Source organism: Hermetia illucens, chromosome 6 (genome assembly GCF_905115235.1).
Source record: "Hermetia illucens chromosome 6, iHerIll2.2.curated.20191125, whole genome shotgun sequence".
NCBI classification, from domain to species: Eukaryota; Metazoa; Arthropoda; class Insecta; order Diptera; family Stratiomyidae; genus Hermetia; species Hermetia illucens.
Genome location: NC_051854.1, coordinates 5,711,375 through 5,726,478, shown reverse-complemented (window position 1 = coordinate 5,726,478; position 15,104 = coordinate 5,711,375). Strand labels below are relative to the sequence as shown.

The window sequence follows — 15,104 nt, the reverse complement described above, 5'->3', positions numbered from 1 at the left end:
AAGAACTGGAGAGACCCAGGTCTGGATCGGGTGGACAATTTCTGGTATAAGAAATTTACCAGCGTACACAGTCGGTTGGCACACAACATAGATCAGGTCATGAGTCGACCGGAGAAATGTCCACCCTTCCTCACTGCGGGGATTACCTACCTCATCGCCAAGAAAGATTACTTGCTTACCAACCCTCTACAAATTCATAACGTCTATTATTAGTGGAAGGGTTAATGTGCACCTCGAGACCAACAACATTCTGTCCGAGGGGCAGAAGGGCTCCCGAGTTGCCCCTGCCCTGGTACGAAAACGTAGCCGCCTTCGTCCCTCTTTTCATGACTTCATCTGCTTATATGGCGCAGACACGGATGACGTAAAAATCCACACGAATTAACTAATTTTTTCACAAGAGTCGTGATTTAGACTCCAGTAGGCAGGGTCATCGATAGTGGAAAAAAGGCGCTGCTATTGGAAGAAACAAAGCTGACGGTGTAAAATAGGCGCTGAATTTGTACAGGTTCAGTGAACGTGCTCTACCACACCTAGGATTTTAGACAACCATACTTTCTAAATCTTGGTTTTTTTAAGAAAAATTGTTCGTTGGCTTTATAAGCAAAAGGTATAGACAGTGTAGACAAACTTACCTTGTTCCTTTGCTACTGCGACTCTTCTAAAGTTCTTTAAATCAGGCTTGATCTCTTCATTCAACAAAAAGCAATGCTAGTAAATAAGCTGGAAACTTCATTTCTTCAGGAGCATTTCAGAATATTCTTGATTGAAGATCGCCAAAAATAAGACCCCCTATTGACAAAGACATCAACATCGAATAATCCACAAGTTTGTGTCACAAATCTAAGGATTTTCTTACCGGATCTTTCTTCTCTTCTCTCTTGCAACCAGATCAGATTGGTATTACTCACGTTTTTATATTACATAGACCTTATAACCAGCCATTAAGGAGCTGCTTTACTGTTGGGAAAGGAAATGTAAGGATATTTGAGAATGCGCTTCTATATAGATCCTTTCAGTCGTCATTAAAGGATATGAAAAACTGGAGATAGTATAAACTTATACAAGTATGACATCCGTAGGTTTCGCTGAAATACAAGGACAAGGCAGAACTATGTGGATATCTCGTTATAAGTTTATCCTTTCTACATGTTTTTCATATCCTTTAACGACGGCTGTTCTTTTCAAAATATTCGAGCAAATTATTTGCTGAATTATCTGCTCCGAAAATGAATGAAGGTGCGAAGCGAAGACAGAAACGAATTGTTCTCCAAGTATTTAGCATTATTTTGACTTAACAGGCAGTAAAGATGTAGCCAGGAGAAATATTTCCCCTGATCGACAGTTATTGCTATTTCAAAGCAGTGCAATGCGCTTTCAGTGTGGAGACGTTTGGAGAACAATCATTCTGCCGTGCATCACATATTTTTGCGGCACTAAAAAACTGTATACCTTCCGTGGTGTTCCAGAAAACAATGGTCGCACACACCAATTGTCTTTTTACTTCATATTCAGCTCAATCGTTATCTTTACAATATTTAATTGTGGCAACAAAATGTAAGCGCCTTTTTCTCGGCTAGTTTCTGGACTTAACTTGTTTCCTGAAAGCTTCTTTTTTCGCAGCATCATTTTTCAGTCACCAGATTGGGATCGACTTCTTTACTCGTTTTATGTTCGCCTAATGTTATTTTCATCACCATCCGAAGATCCTTAACGAGTGCAATTTAAAAGAGGTCCAGCTCCGTCTTGGACTGGATATTCGATGATGAATGGCTGAGTCAAATGATTGTAATTTAGTTAAGGACTTTTTTCGATAAGATTGATAAAGAAAGGAAAACTGAGAGGCTATTGTGGGAGGTACACTATTGAAGAATCAAATCAAATTGCCTTTCCTTGGACAGTCTGAACCCAATCATCTCCATCTCTCTTCTCAAGTACCGTGATATGAATAACTCAAATATTTCTTAATTTAGAATAGGCGAATAAATATGATAATTTCTAGCCATCCAAGTATTTGAAATTGATAGTAATCGAGACCGCAAGATAAGAAAGCGACGTCAGATAATGGATGTAGATGATTGTTTTACAAATTAGCATGCCAAATATAGCCCACGACGTATGCATGTATGAATAAACAATTCTGATGTATGATACTTTAATTATATGTATCTCGCGTTTTCTACGTAGAAAATTAAATCTGTAGACAGTCATGGAAACTGACAGTAAATTTGAGAAGCTCTGATTCATCGATATAACACTTTTTAGGTTCTAGGCATTTGTGTACTTCACCAAAATGGAATTTCATTTGTATCTACCCTGACTTGTCTCGAGATTTCAATAATCTGCTTCTGTTTTGCTTTTCTGATTACACGTTTTTTCTCGATAAATTCCAATCAAAAATATATCAAGGTAATTGTATGTATCTCTGGAAACTAAAGCAAATTTATTGATATACTGAAATACACCGTTTTCCCGGTGTACTGAGGACAAATTAAATTTATTACGTTTTCCATTTAACATCTGACGCATTATAAAAATATCTTTTCACAGAAAGGATTTTTCTTAAACAAGAAAGAAATCAACTTGCAATGGAATAGTGCACATGGGAAAATTTTCATTCTATTAGAATTCCGTAAAATATGAGTTTTAAATTAATACTTAGAAAAAAAATGGAGCTTTGTTCTCTCGCGACAAAAAAAAAGCAGAGGATGATAAACTTAACCGCAATCATATAATAAAAACGATTGGAACTTAACGTTCATTCTTGCAACTTTCATGCTAACCTAACGATTTTCATTCCTACTTTCTCTCTACCTCTTATCACTAATTTGTCTTTTCCCATCCTCATTTCACCCTAACAAGTTACATTTGAAGATTTCGTCTCTTGCATAGCCTTTAATACTTCATACGTGAATTTTCCAATTAAATCAAATGCAGTTTTCTGTTCCATATCGGATAGTGATGCTGCCAAAAATTGACCAAACGCAGCAAACTTGTTAATGAGACCAACATTGCCGAATGCATAGCCATTTTGCGCGGCCAAAGCGGCAACTTGATTGTTATTGAGTTTCTTCTGGGCCGGCTGATCGTAGTCATCTGAGGTAGTTGATGGCTTGCGTTTTAACGATTCAAGACTTCGAACATTTATTCCATTTCCTTGTGCTGCTCCACGCCGTGGCGGAGGTGCAGCATTGTTTACGGAGTTGTTGACCACCGAGCGGGTCTGTGATGATGTCTCGCCAACGCTATCGTCGTCAGCCCTGGAAAGATTTTGAACTCTTTTATATCGATTAAAGTTTGCGAGGTTCAAGCATGCGTAGGGTAAATGAAAGTCATGATTTATACAAAGCTGGATAACTTACAAGAAATTTGTCGGATCCAAATAGGTACCATCATTATTGTTAGCCCTCTGATCGTCTTCACTGTAATAACATCAAAGGAATCAATTCAAACAAGTTCCTCCAAATACAAACACAAAACAACTTACGAGTCAATTTCAGCCTCATATTTGATGTCAATTGATCCATTACTATGATTTGCTGTAGCTCTGTGACGCATATTATGCGTATTTCGGCTCTCTCGCGCCTCAGGAATTGCCAAAGGATCATCTTCGTTGCCACTACGATCAGTATCTATATGACGACGCATCATACTTTTATAGGAACGACGAGGCCGTATATGGCCATCGAGGAATGTTAAATGATAGAAAAGAGGCCAAGGCGAGCGAACTTGTTTTGTTGGATCCTCCATGCGTAGGTTTTCTAGACGACGCTTTTCCAAATTGTAACGGTTACGTAGCTGATACATACGATCCTTGAGGAGATTCGCTGCGGAAAAGAAATGAAAGAATAAATTTAACTATATTTTCAGTTTGTTGTGATGGAATGAGTTTTGGGTTGGTATCCAAATGATGACAGACTGCGTCAATTGAGAAGAAAATATCTCCCACCCTTCTTGCTTGCAGTTTTTCACACTATTCAAAATTAAAATGCAGTTTTGTTCAGAGCAGAGGCCGTCCATCAGAAGCTGCCTCCCCTCTAACCTAGGAGCAACCTGACCGTAAGGTGTATGGTACATCCCCTTTTTTTGTTGAGGACGCTGGGAGTCCTAAGTCCACACTCACTTGATGACGGACCGGAGCACATGGGAAGCAAATTACTTCGTCTCTTGTAGTCCACGGGCTCCTCTTTCTTGGGTTAAACAACCAAGTTTTCCCACAAAACATGACTAACAGTTTTGTCCAGGGCAGAGGCAACTCATCAGACGCTGCCTCACCTCTGCCCTGGCAACAGCGTGACCGAAAGGTGAGGCAGCGTCTGATGAGTTGTTAATTGGAATTCTAAGGAGGACGATACCACAATAGAGAAAGGAAGGATTACATAATACGGAAGGAGAGGAGGATTAGATGAGGAAATAAAAAGATAAAAGAAAGAAGTGGAGAATGAATATAGTGAGGAAGACGAAGGAACAATTATAATATTCAAGAAGGCAAGCAGATAAGAGGGGAGAAAGAAAAGGCAGATTGGAAAAGGGAAGGAGGCGAAGACGAGGAGAAAAGAGGAGGAAGAGAGGAGGAGTTCGTCGGCCACGTTTCGATGGGGCGTCATAAGATCTGGCTGAACGCAGAATCATGGAAGCGGATTGATGAACAGAAGGGATTCTGCTGACCGTTGCGAGTGCGGGCGTGACACGCTCGAACTCCTATACCGAATAAAATCCCGGAAAGTTCAGTGTAGTGTGCTTTGTGACAAGAACGGGTTTGGCCGAGTGAAGAACGTAAATAGTCGACTTCTCATGCACAATGACGAGCAGCTGAAAAAATGGAAAAACACTTCACCGTGGTTCTTAACCGAATCCTATTCAGTGAAGTTCGTCCTCTTGTGGTTGAAATGGTTAGTCACCGTAATATATTCCTCCAAACAGAAATCCTCTTGACCATCAATGCACGGAATAAGGCCGCTGTGCTTGACAGTCTCCCCGCAGGGTTATTTATCGCTGCACGTGCAATTACTGCCGATTTGCTACTTCCACTCGAAAGCAATTCCTGGGAATCTCAGACCTTTCCCAGAGAATGGAAGGAGGAGATGGTCGTTAAGATTCCAAAGGGTATCCTTTTTGAATATGACAGTTGGAGGGGTATCCGCATACACCATGCCGTGGCAAAGATACTAGCTAAAGTAATCCTGACAAACATCAAAGAACATCTGAAAAACTTGATCGCCAGAAAGCAGGCTATTTTCCGCTTTCCGTCCTCCCCCATTGAACATATCAACACCTTACGGATTTTAGAACAGTGGCCGGAGTTTAAATTTTCGTTTCATCTGCTCTTGATCGATTTCGAAAAAGCTTTCGATAGCGGATACAGGAAGTGTATCTAGCGTGCCTACACAGGAGCAGCATTTCGGAGAAACTAATAGCTGTTATCAGGGCGACATATGATGACGCAAAATGTCATATAAAGGTAAAATCTCAGAGAATTTTGAGGTGCTTTATCCGGAGGATGTGGAGTAGTTCGTTGTACGGTGGGCGGGTCACTTAATCCGTATGGATGAGGATGATCCAGCCCGGAAAGTCTATAAGGGCAATATCGATGGTAGAAAAAGAAGACGAGGCAGACCCTGTCTAAGATGGAGCGATGGCGTAGATCAGGACGCCAGACAGCTTTTAGGGATATCGAATTGGTGGACCTTGGTGCAAAACCGGGATGTCTGGAGTTCCTTACTAAGGCAGGCCTAGACCGGATACCGGTTGTTGCGCCGTTGATGATGATGATGTGGAGTAGTTCAATGAATTATGATATCATTTCTCAAACACATCGACTACGCAGATGACATCTATTTGTTCTCTCGCTGGGTTATGGACCTTAGCCGAATGACTTTAAATTTGGAAAGAGGGGGAAGTAGAGGTGGACTGAAGATATAACACCAACAAGGCCAAAGTTCTCAATCTGACGAGTCATCGCACTCTGCCTATTTGCATCAATGGGTACAGCATCGAAGGTGTTGATCAATTTGTATATCTAGGAAGCGTGGTTTTTGGTTGCGGTGGGACCAAATTTTATAGCATTCGAGGCATTAACAACGCTAGATCTGCTGGGTGTCTAAAATCTGGAAATACAGTTATCTCAACATTAAGATCAAATTGATTGGTTATGCGCTGCTATATGGGAATAACGCATGGAAAGTGCTCCAAGGGCACTTGGCACAGAACAATAGAGAATAAATGCAAGCGCCTCGAGGAGTCCTGGAAGGAGCTGAAGTACATTCCGGATAACCGCGAGCAATCTGGTTGAAGCGCCATACTCATAATCTACTAAACGATCGGTAGATCTAGAGGAAATTATGCAGCTCATCTGGTTTCCCAAATTAAGTGACAACTAATAAACGAAAATTCAGGCCTGTCAAAATGCCGAGATTATTCCAAGATTCCAACGAAGCAGTATGCAACTGGGGCGGGTGGACATCCACAATCACTATTCGTCAATTAAATGAACAATATGAGTTCAATAAAGGAAGCTCTTTGCTAGAGGTCAGTCAGTACTCCTACCTCGCTCCATATCTCATTCTATTTTTGCCTCACCGCGAAGCTAAAGGTTCCTCCCTCTTCACCTTTTTTCCTATGCATATATGGACATCACGAAAATATAATCATTATTGAAAATATTCCTTTTTCCTAGACTGAAAAATATTAATTTCAAATTCAACCCCCAACAAAATCATTACTTTTTACATGGAATAATTCAGGAAACCATAGATTTTTATAAATTACTCCATTCAAACAGAATAAAGTATAATAGAAATCATTTATAAAGAAACATCTGAATCAGTTTTCCAGGTAGAATATTATTAGAACTAATAAACAAAATTCCAGGAAGAAAACAGATTCCTTCACTTGGTCTCTTAGGTAGAAACGATGCAGTTCAGATTTTATTCTCTCAGCTTCTCCTTAATTGTTTTCTTTTAAGAGAAGCAGAAGTAGATGTAAGCAGCTTACCAAAGATTAATCTTCAATATGCTCTGAACATTAGGAGTTTTTGAGAATTTAACAATTTATCTGAAACCCATCAGGTAAAGACAGCCTCTTCGTTAGGAACAATTTTTGGAATTGTGTTCATAGTTACTAAAAAAATAAAAAGAAATTCACTTACCTTCATATCCTAATTGATGTGATATTTCAGCCCATGATTGTGATACGTAGGTTTTGTCCTTGAAGTGTGGATCACTTCGATCGTAGAAGCCGGGACGTCGTGCAAACTCCTTTATTAAGCAGACATCTAAGTCGCCCATGTCGTCGTTACGTTTGCGTCGTCTACGCTTTTTAACACTATTACAACTATAGTTATGATGATTTGCCACGATTGTTGATCAAAGGGAATGCGTGACGATTATAAATAATCGCTCCGCATTAAAGGGTTCTAACCAGTTGATTTCAATTACAATACATGTACTCTGAAGGGTTGGAAGAGCGGAGACTGATAGTCTAAAGTTGTAAGACTATGTTGGGCTTGCTGTGCCTTACACCTTTGCTTCCAATGTTTCTTTTAGCATTTACCACGAAAAAAATGTGCCGGTTCAATGCGGAGTGAAACCTGTAAGAAATAAGGAGAAAGGATAAATTAGATCAAATGATTAAAAGAATAAAACTCAAAAAAGGTTAGTAGCGGAGTTTGAACATAAATAAAAAACGTTGCCTCGCTTGACAGTGCTTTTTTCTATTTACTTTTTTTCAAATTACGTATTTCGAGAACTAGTTGTTGCTCTTTCCCTGAGAGATCCTTCGCAGCAATTATTTTTGATTATGGATTCAGGAAAATAAAATCCAGATCCCCTTGATTATCCATGATCCAGGGCAGTATAGTTTACTGTCCATAAATATAACTGCATAGGAAAACCCTGCAGGGGACCTACTGCTTACATTTCGACCGAGAGTCGGATGCAGTTAATGAAAGATATGTATACTTTCCTAAGATATTCCAAATAAAATAAGTTCAAAATAATGGATTTCTTCTATCGGAGATCTACAAACCATCCACGTATTACATTCATTGATCAGGAGGGATTTTCAAGGTTCATTGGATCTAAATTGTCAAAAAGTTCGAAAGCTAACATGCTAAGAGGGGGCCACAAGCTTTGCTTGCATATATTGATAAAGGGAGGAGCCAAAACTAACAATCACAGTAATAGAATTTTAATTTTTCTACAGGTGATAGTTTAAAGGGCAATTGGAAGTTCTACTAAAGTTGCCGAAGGGTCAGAAGCTTTTCTCAAAACATCTCAAATCAAATTTCAAAAAATCGCCCTCTTCGAGTAAGTGGGAATGTCAGCTAGCCCTCTGCGTTCAACACATAAATCTTGACAAAACAACGCAAACAGAAAATTCCATACGGTCTCTATAATCATACGCCCATTACACTGCATCATGCACAACTCAACCGTAACAATATAAGCTCTCAGTGGCAAGCATTAATCCTGCCACCTTTGTGGTATAAATGGGGCACAGTATCCACATGAGCATATGCCCGGTCGGTAGACCCCGGAACGCAGTTGCCTCGGTACTGCAAGAAGAGGATCTGTGGCCACTCTGCGGGCAAAGAGCGCAAACATGGCTCTTAACAAGACACTCAGTGATCAAACCTTAAAAACCTGAAGCAAGCAAGGAGCAGGTCATGCGGCCTGACCGTAGATAGCTAAACTAAACTTCGAAGAAAATTTGGCTCATCAAGTGGATGTCGTGAAGCAATATATGTCATACACTATGGCTCTCCACCCATAGCCATCTTTAATCCGTGTTCCGAGAACTTCAGGTTCTCCACCACTTTCTTTCGCTCTCTTTCAGATGGCACTAGTAAGCCCCCCCTACTTTATCATTCCGCATAGCAACTTTTTCCGCCCTTCTGGTCAGCAAGCCATTCAAAATAATCTCACTGGAAACTTCACCAATTACTTCTTCACTTTAGCGCAGCTCTGTTGCTTACCTCCAATTGGCTTCATAAAATTCGAGTTTACCCTTATTCTTTAAGCCCTAGTGAGCTATAGGTATTTCTGAATGCCATCGCTAAGTAACGCCTGCCCATGTCAATCAACAAATGAAATGGGACAATTCTGGTGGAATGCTGCCCTACCCTGATTTTGGGGTGACATTAAGTTTTGCGATAATATAGGCATTCCTCAACGGACGATTAATAGCAACAAGCAATCCACAGGAGACATTTACAAGATGGCCAGCTACAACGAAGAACATGAATGAGCAAACCTTCATATGTGACTAGACTAACATAGTAGATACATCAACAGGGAAATGTTAAAGGAATCACTTCCGAAGTCCTGAGCGTCGTTAACGAAAAGAAGTCGCCAACAGAAAGCCCAGATATTGGTAGAGAGGTAAACTACTAGATTTTTGCATAAGTCCTTATGGAGTAGGTATGGAAGGCTTAAAAGGACTCCTCAAAAATTTCGCTCGAAATGGATGTTAGCAGTACTTGATTTGCACAGAAAGCGGTCCATAAACAAACGTGACCTTCTCAAGATGGTACTTTCAACCAAATTGATTACGTGTTAATTGAACGCCGCTACTTCTCCGCCTTGGTGAATGCCAGAATATATAGGAAAACCTAAATAGGCTCCGATCACTATCTCGTTGGCATGGTGCTCCGGCCTCGAATAACAACGCAGCCTAGAATTATCTCTGATAATCAGGTGAGAGGTAACATTGAAGCCATCAACAACACAGCTTCCATAAAAGGAAAATAGATGCCGCAATAACCGCAGCTAACAGATATCCTGGAGATGAAGCATCAACAAATGATCTTCACAATCACCTGAAGAAAGTTATCATTAATACAACCACAAACATACTGGGCCCCAGCCGCAATCGCAAGAAGTCAGAGTTGGAACGGTTGGTTCGACTATGCCGAATAATATTGCATTCTCAAAGAACGCGGACACGCACAGAAACCTATCACGAACTCCCTCAAGCGGAGAAGCGACTTCACAAACGGAAAAAGGAAGCCTGGGAGAACCAACAAGTCTGTGAACTAGAAAAGTATAGGGAGCAACCGCACCAGGCGAACAAGTTTTACCAACAAGTCAGTAAGATGAAGCCTTATACTCCCCGATGCTCATCCTGCCGAGGTAAAGAGGGAAATCTGATTTCAGACAGAATGGGCATATTGGAGCGATGGGTTGAGTACTTTGATGAGCTACTGAACAACCAGAACATCGGCGCGTTGGAGGTCCCGCCAACTGAAGACGACTGACAAATACTGTCACCACCAGGTATAGAAGAGACAGTTCGTGCAATTCATCGGCTAAAAAATCATAAGTCGCCAGGAGCTAGTGGAATTACAACCGAATTTCTTTAATTTAGAGGCGACCAGTTACACCAAGTAGTTCATCAACTTGTGCTCAAGGTGTGGGACAGGGAATCAATGCCTAACGATTAGCAACGAGGCATTATCTCTCTCTCATACATAAAAAGTGGGATATCACACAGTGCAGCAATTATAGAGGTATCACGTTACTGAGTACCATCTATAAGATGTTCTCCGTTATCTTGCTAGGCCGGATAGCCCCATACGCCCAGAACATCATTGGCCCATACCAAAGAGGTTTCACTCCAGGCAAATCAGCAACAAATCAGATTTTCTCTCTGCGGCAAGCGATGGAAAAACTGTTGGAATATCGACATCAGTTGCACCATCTCTTCATCGACTTTAAAACCGCCTATGATAACATAGCCAACTGTACACGGCCATGAGAGAATTCGGTATCCCGACGAAGTTGATAAGACTGGCTATATTGACTCTGACCAATGTGGGAAGCCTTTCAACACAAGACAAAGGGATGCCTTATGATGCGCCCTCTTTACCCTGGCGAAAGTGATTTGCGATGCAGATGTGAATGCGACAGGCACCATACTCTTCAAGTCCACCCAACTGCTGACCTACGCTGACGATATTGACATTATGGGAAGAACAACCTGAGATGTACAGTCTACCTTTATCCACATCGAGCAGGCAGCGCGAAATCTCGGACTGCACGAAGTACATAGTGACAACCTTAGCGTCAACCAAAAAACGAACAACATCGAATCGCACTGGTCAAATGAAAACAATAAAGATAGGAGACCGTTGAAAATTTCTCCTATCTAGGGTCGAAAATCACAAAGAATAACAGCGATAATGATGAAATCCGCCAGTCCTTATGTATTCCTCGAAAACCTGGGTTCTTAGAAAAAAAAATTGCGAGCTCTTGCCCACGTTCGAGAGAAGAATCCTTCGAAGAAATGTTAGCCCTCTATAAGAGGATGGAGGATTTCGCTGCCTATATAAAGACAAACTACCATGACCGTCTAGTTGCGGGTAAAATCTGACTCAATAGATTGCGATGAGCGGGAAGGATGATCTAGCCCCGAAAGGCTATTAAAGCAATACCTATAGTAGAAAACGGATACCTGGCAGACCCTGCCTCAGATGAAGGGATGACGTAGATCAGGACGGCAGAGAGCTTTTAGGGATATCGAATCGATGGACCTGGGAGTTTTTTATTAAGGCAGGCCTAGACCGAATACGTTGTTGCATCGTTAATGATGTTGATATTTTTTAAATTTAATTAAATTTTTTTTTTCATTTAAAAATTAGATTTTAATTCCCTAATAGATGTGTGTGTGTGTGAAGTCAATGATGAACTCATAGGTAATGAAGATAGTGCGAACAGGGCAGGTAAACATTTTAAATTTCTCCAAAAAAATTGATTTTTAATTAAGTAGACCTCTTCGGTAAAAGGATGCAGATACACAAAAGAAGAACCTGAAGTTTTGTTTGTAATAACCTAGCGATATCGAAGTCATAAAACTCTGGGGATATATTCTTTTTAGATAATCAGCTTAAAAAATTCCACGAATCCAGATTCAAATTAAAACTTACACGTTTCAGTAGAATTAGTATGAAATCCAACCAAATAAAGCCTCATCGTCTTCCGCTATAAATTGTTAACTTAAAAATAATGTGGTTAACACGAGCGATAACAAAAAAGTTCAATAGAGACAAACAAAAAATATATATAACACTAGAAAAAAGCAATAACACTATCGTCTATACCCACACTAGACCCCACAAATGGTTTACACATACGTACATCTGTATATAATTAAAATTAAACTTTTTTTCTTCTTCTGACTTCTTGAATAAAAATTTTTATAGATAAAAAGCAATAACAAAAACCCAACGGAAAGAGAGAAACAACGAAGAAACCCCGTGGCCGAGGAGAAAAGAAAGCTTCTTCTTCTGGGGGAGTATTTGTGTTGTGTGTAGAAGGCGACCTAGACGAGGGGCCGGCATGTTACGAGGGCAGCGAGGCGACTAATAATAAGTAAAATATTTACAATTGATTGTAAATACAAAATTAAACATAAACCGCGCGTTATTCCGAGATAAAGAAAATACACTCAATGATTACGGTGCCAGCTATTTTTATTAATATTTTGTAGGAAGAGTACGGACGCGTATTGAGCAGGGGCCACCACCACCGTGGTGTGTGACGCGAAAATAAATTACTTTTAAAAAAAAGTATCTGATTCAATAACAAGATTTGCTGCTAATTGTAAAACGATATATAAGGCTTGGGAATTTCGTAGATATGCATAGTACGTGGAGTGATTAAAAAACAAAGTGAACGCGCGGCAATTATCTAAATTGTTTATCTGTATCTTTTCGCCATTTTTTGTAGTGTTAATTAGGGAAATATAGCCATGCGCTCGCTTCAAACAGTGAGCACTGTCTTACGGATAAACGTTAATAGCGTGCAGTAGATAAAATACAATAGATACCTTCTCAGCAGACCAAAAAAAATTCTATTTATCTCGTCCAAAAATCACTTTTATAGCAGTTGAAAAAGATTTTTTAGGCAAACCGCTAGCACTAAACCCACACAACTAACGGACATTCGAGCTCGAATCGACCCGACCAACTCAACGTGATTTTTAACACTAAAATTTACTTTATACACTCTTCAACTCCACTTTAGTGTATATTTCCGTAATAAATTTAAAAATTCCCCTGGCCTGTGTTCATACACGACTGGGGTAAGTGCGCGCACAAACACACGCTCAGTCCGTACCTGCGACGGGTATACTCTTCGTTGCCTGCCTCTAACCCAAGCACACAAACACTAATCAAACAACAACAATACTGAGCCATACAAGCTGCTCGACATTATCTGAAACCTCATAGATACAAAAGTATCTGAGGCAAAAAACGGAGAGACGGAGCAAGAGAGATGCACACTACCGGGTGGAGTGCGCGCATATTCCCATACACCGAGGCAGTCAGCCGGCCAGGAGGGTGTGTGAGTGAGCTGGCTTGGTTTAGAATAAAGTATAAAAATAAAAAAGTATAAGAAAATATCAGATACAATGTGTATAAATTTAATATTAAAGTACGATGCTCTCGAGTGCTTAGCCTAGGCGGGGGGTGGACGGGGCCAAGCGGGACCGCACACTATCGATTATCTCCCTCGCACTAATTTTAAAATCTGGAAAAAGGTTCAAGATAAACACATTTTCGACTGTTGCCGCGAAGTTTTTATCCCATTCGCGTTAGAGAAAAAAAGATTAACAACAACAGCCCCAGCGAATGGCATCTGAAACGTCTTAAGATACTTACCTAGCTCGTTAGCCGCCTCATCTTGGGTTTGTTTTCATTTTAAATTTATTTAAGAAATAATTAGGAACTCGGCCGGAAAAGATACTTGTATCTAAAACGACACAGAAATCTTGTCTTACTTCGCGGCCAGTCCATGTGCCCCACGAAAACTCACGTCTTTCCAACTGAATGGAAAATCTACGAACCTCAAGTGTAATTGTACTTTGTACATAAATTTTATATTATTTTCTTTAGATTTTTCTTTTGGTCATTGAGCTCCTCAGGTTGCAGAGCTATCGCCGTAGATACCGCATGCGGGCCGCATGTGTGAGTGCCGTACGTGTGTGAGCATAATGTATTCGAGCTGGTTTAATCTTATTTTTATTTAATTTAAGAAAACCAGTAGAGGCAAAAAGATAACTAACAACAATAACAGCATAACACATAAAATTGATGATGATTTTATTATTTTTTCTTTTTTTTCTGCTTTTCTTCCCTAAGAGTATTTAGATCGATATGGAGTGAGGCGAGCGACTGGCAGTAGATGCACAGCGCAAAGTATAGATACGAGTTTGTGGGTAATTTTTTTATTATTGTTCTTGGCTTTGTTGTTGCTGTTTCCGTATATTTTTATTGATTCGGTTATTATGATGAAGTATTTTAATGAGTTTTTATATTTTTTAGAGTGCCAGAGGGAGACGGAGCGAACTGCTTGGAAGCGGGCTAGTCGCAGATAGGGGAGGGGATATGATGAATCGTCTGTTTTGGGCTTGGGAATTGTTTTCTTGGAGAGGTCGGTGTGGTGGTTGGACGTGCATGCATCCGTGGATGTGTTTATTAAGTCGATTTGTAAGGAATGTATGCTTTTCGGCTAATTCATGTACATACATAATAACTCAGGTTTAAGCAGATAGTTAGTTTCGTTAGGAATATTTTAGGGTCAAGATACTCATGGCAACTAGCTTATCTATTACATATGCGAACACATTTCGGTTGTGTGGTGTTTTAGGGTTTCGAAAGTATGCATACATGCATATTATTGAAGGGTGAGAATTTTTTTTCAAGGAAAAATTGTAATCAGGTAAGGAACCGAATGAAAGGCGAAGATAGGACTTCTTGGAAGTGGTCTTCTGGGTTTCCTTTTTGAAGATGAATCAAGATATTTGAAAATTTCCTTCATTAGGATTTAAAATAATAGGAGGATGTAAAATAATTTACCTAAATAACCCCGGTATATATATATTATATTTTTTTTTTGTGGAAAAATCTTAGAAAGCCACGTCCGCCGGAGCTACAGCGGGGGCGTGTGGGATTCGCACCCACTAAAAACCACCCCTGGTCTATCCCTACCCCAACCCCAGCCCCACGGGACCACCATTAAGGCATTACTTCGCGGGGTAGGTTTGCTCTTAGGCACTAGTCCTCTAATTTGCAGCTTTCCTCCTTCTTTGCTCCTTCAGCAACC

The 15,104-nt window shown here is 40.2% G+C and overlaps 1 protein-coding gene and 1 long non-coding RNA gene across 5 annotated transcripts; one reads left to right on the top strand and one right to left on the bottom strand.

The window, feature by feature from the left end:
* Positions 1-2,420: 2,420 nt before the first annotated feature.
* LOC119658997 lies at positions 2,421-13,965 on the bottom strand. 4 transcript variants are annotated; one of them, XM_038066879.1, is made up of 6 exons: positions 13,661-13,965; positions 12,826-13,529; positions 7,148-7,588; positions 3,488-3,827; positions 3,363-3,422; positions 2,421-3,278 (listed from the first exon to the last, which is right to left on the bottom strand). In XM_038066879.1, the coding sequence occupies exons 3-6, from the start codon at positions 7,284-7,286 to the stop codon at positions 2,855-2,857; spliced, it is 963 nt and encodes a 320-aa protein (XP_037922807.1). In that variant the 5' UTR covers positions 7,287-7,588; positions 12,826-13,529; positions 13,661-13,965; the 3' UTR covers positions 2,421-2,854. The 4 variants fall into 4 exon arrangements, with proteins under 4 accessions (XP_037922807.1, XP_037922808.1, XP_037922810.1 ...); XM_038066880.1 differs by lacking the exon at positions 12,826-13,529; XM_038066882.1 differs by lacking the exon at positions 13,661-13,965 and having other exon boundaries at positions 2,421-3,260; positions 12,826-13,102.
* A 105-nt stretch (positions 13,966-14,070) lies between these two features.
* LOC119659000 lies at positions 14,071-14,624 on the top strand. The gene is made up of 2 exons (XR_005250310.1): positions 14,071-14,217; positions 14,324-14,624. It is a non-coding gene; the product is annotated as an uncharacterized LOC119659000 (long non-coding RNA).
* The last annotated feature ends 480 nt before the right edge of the window (positions 14,625-15,104 follow it).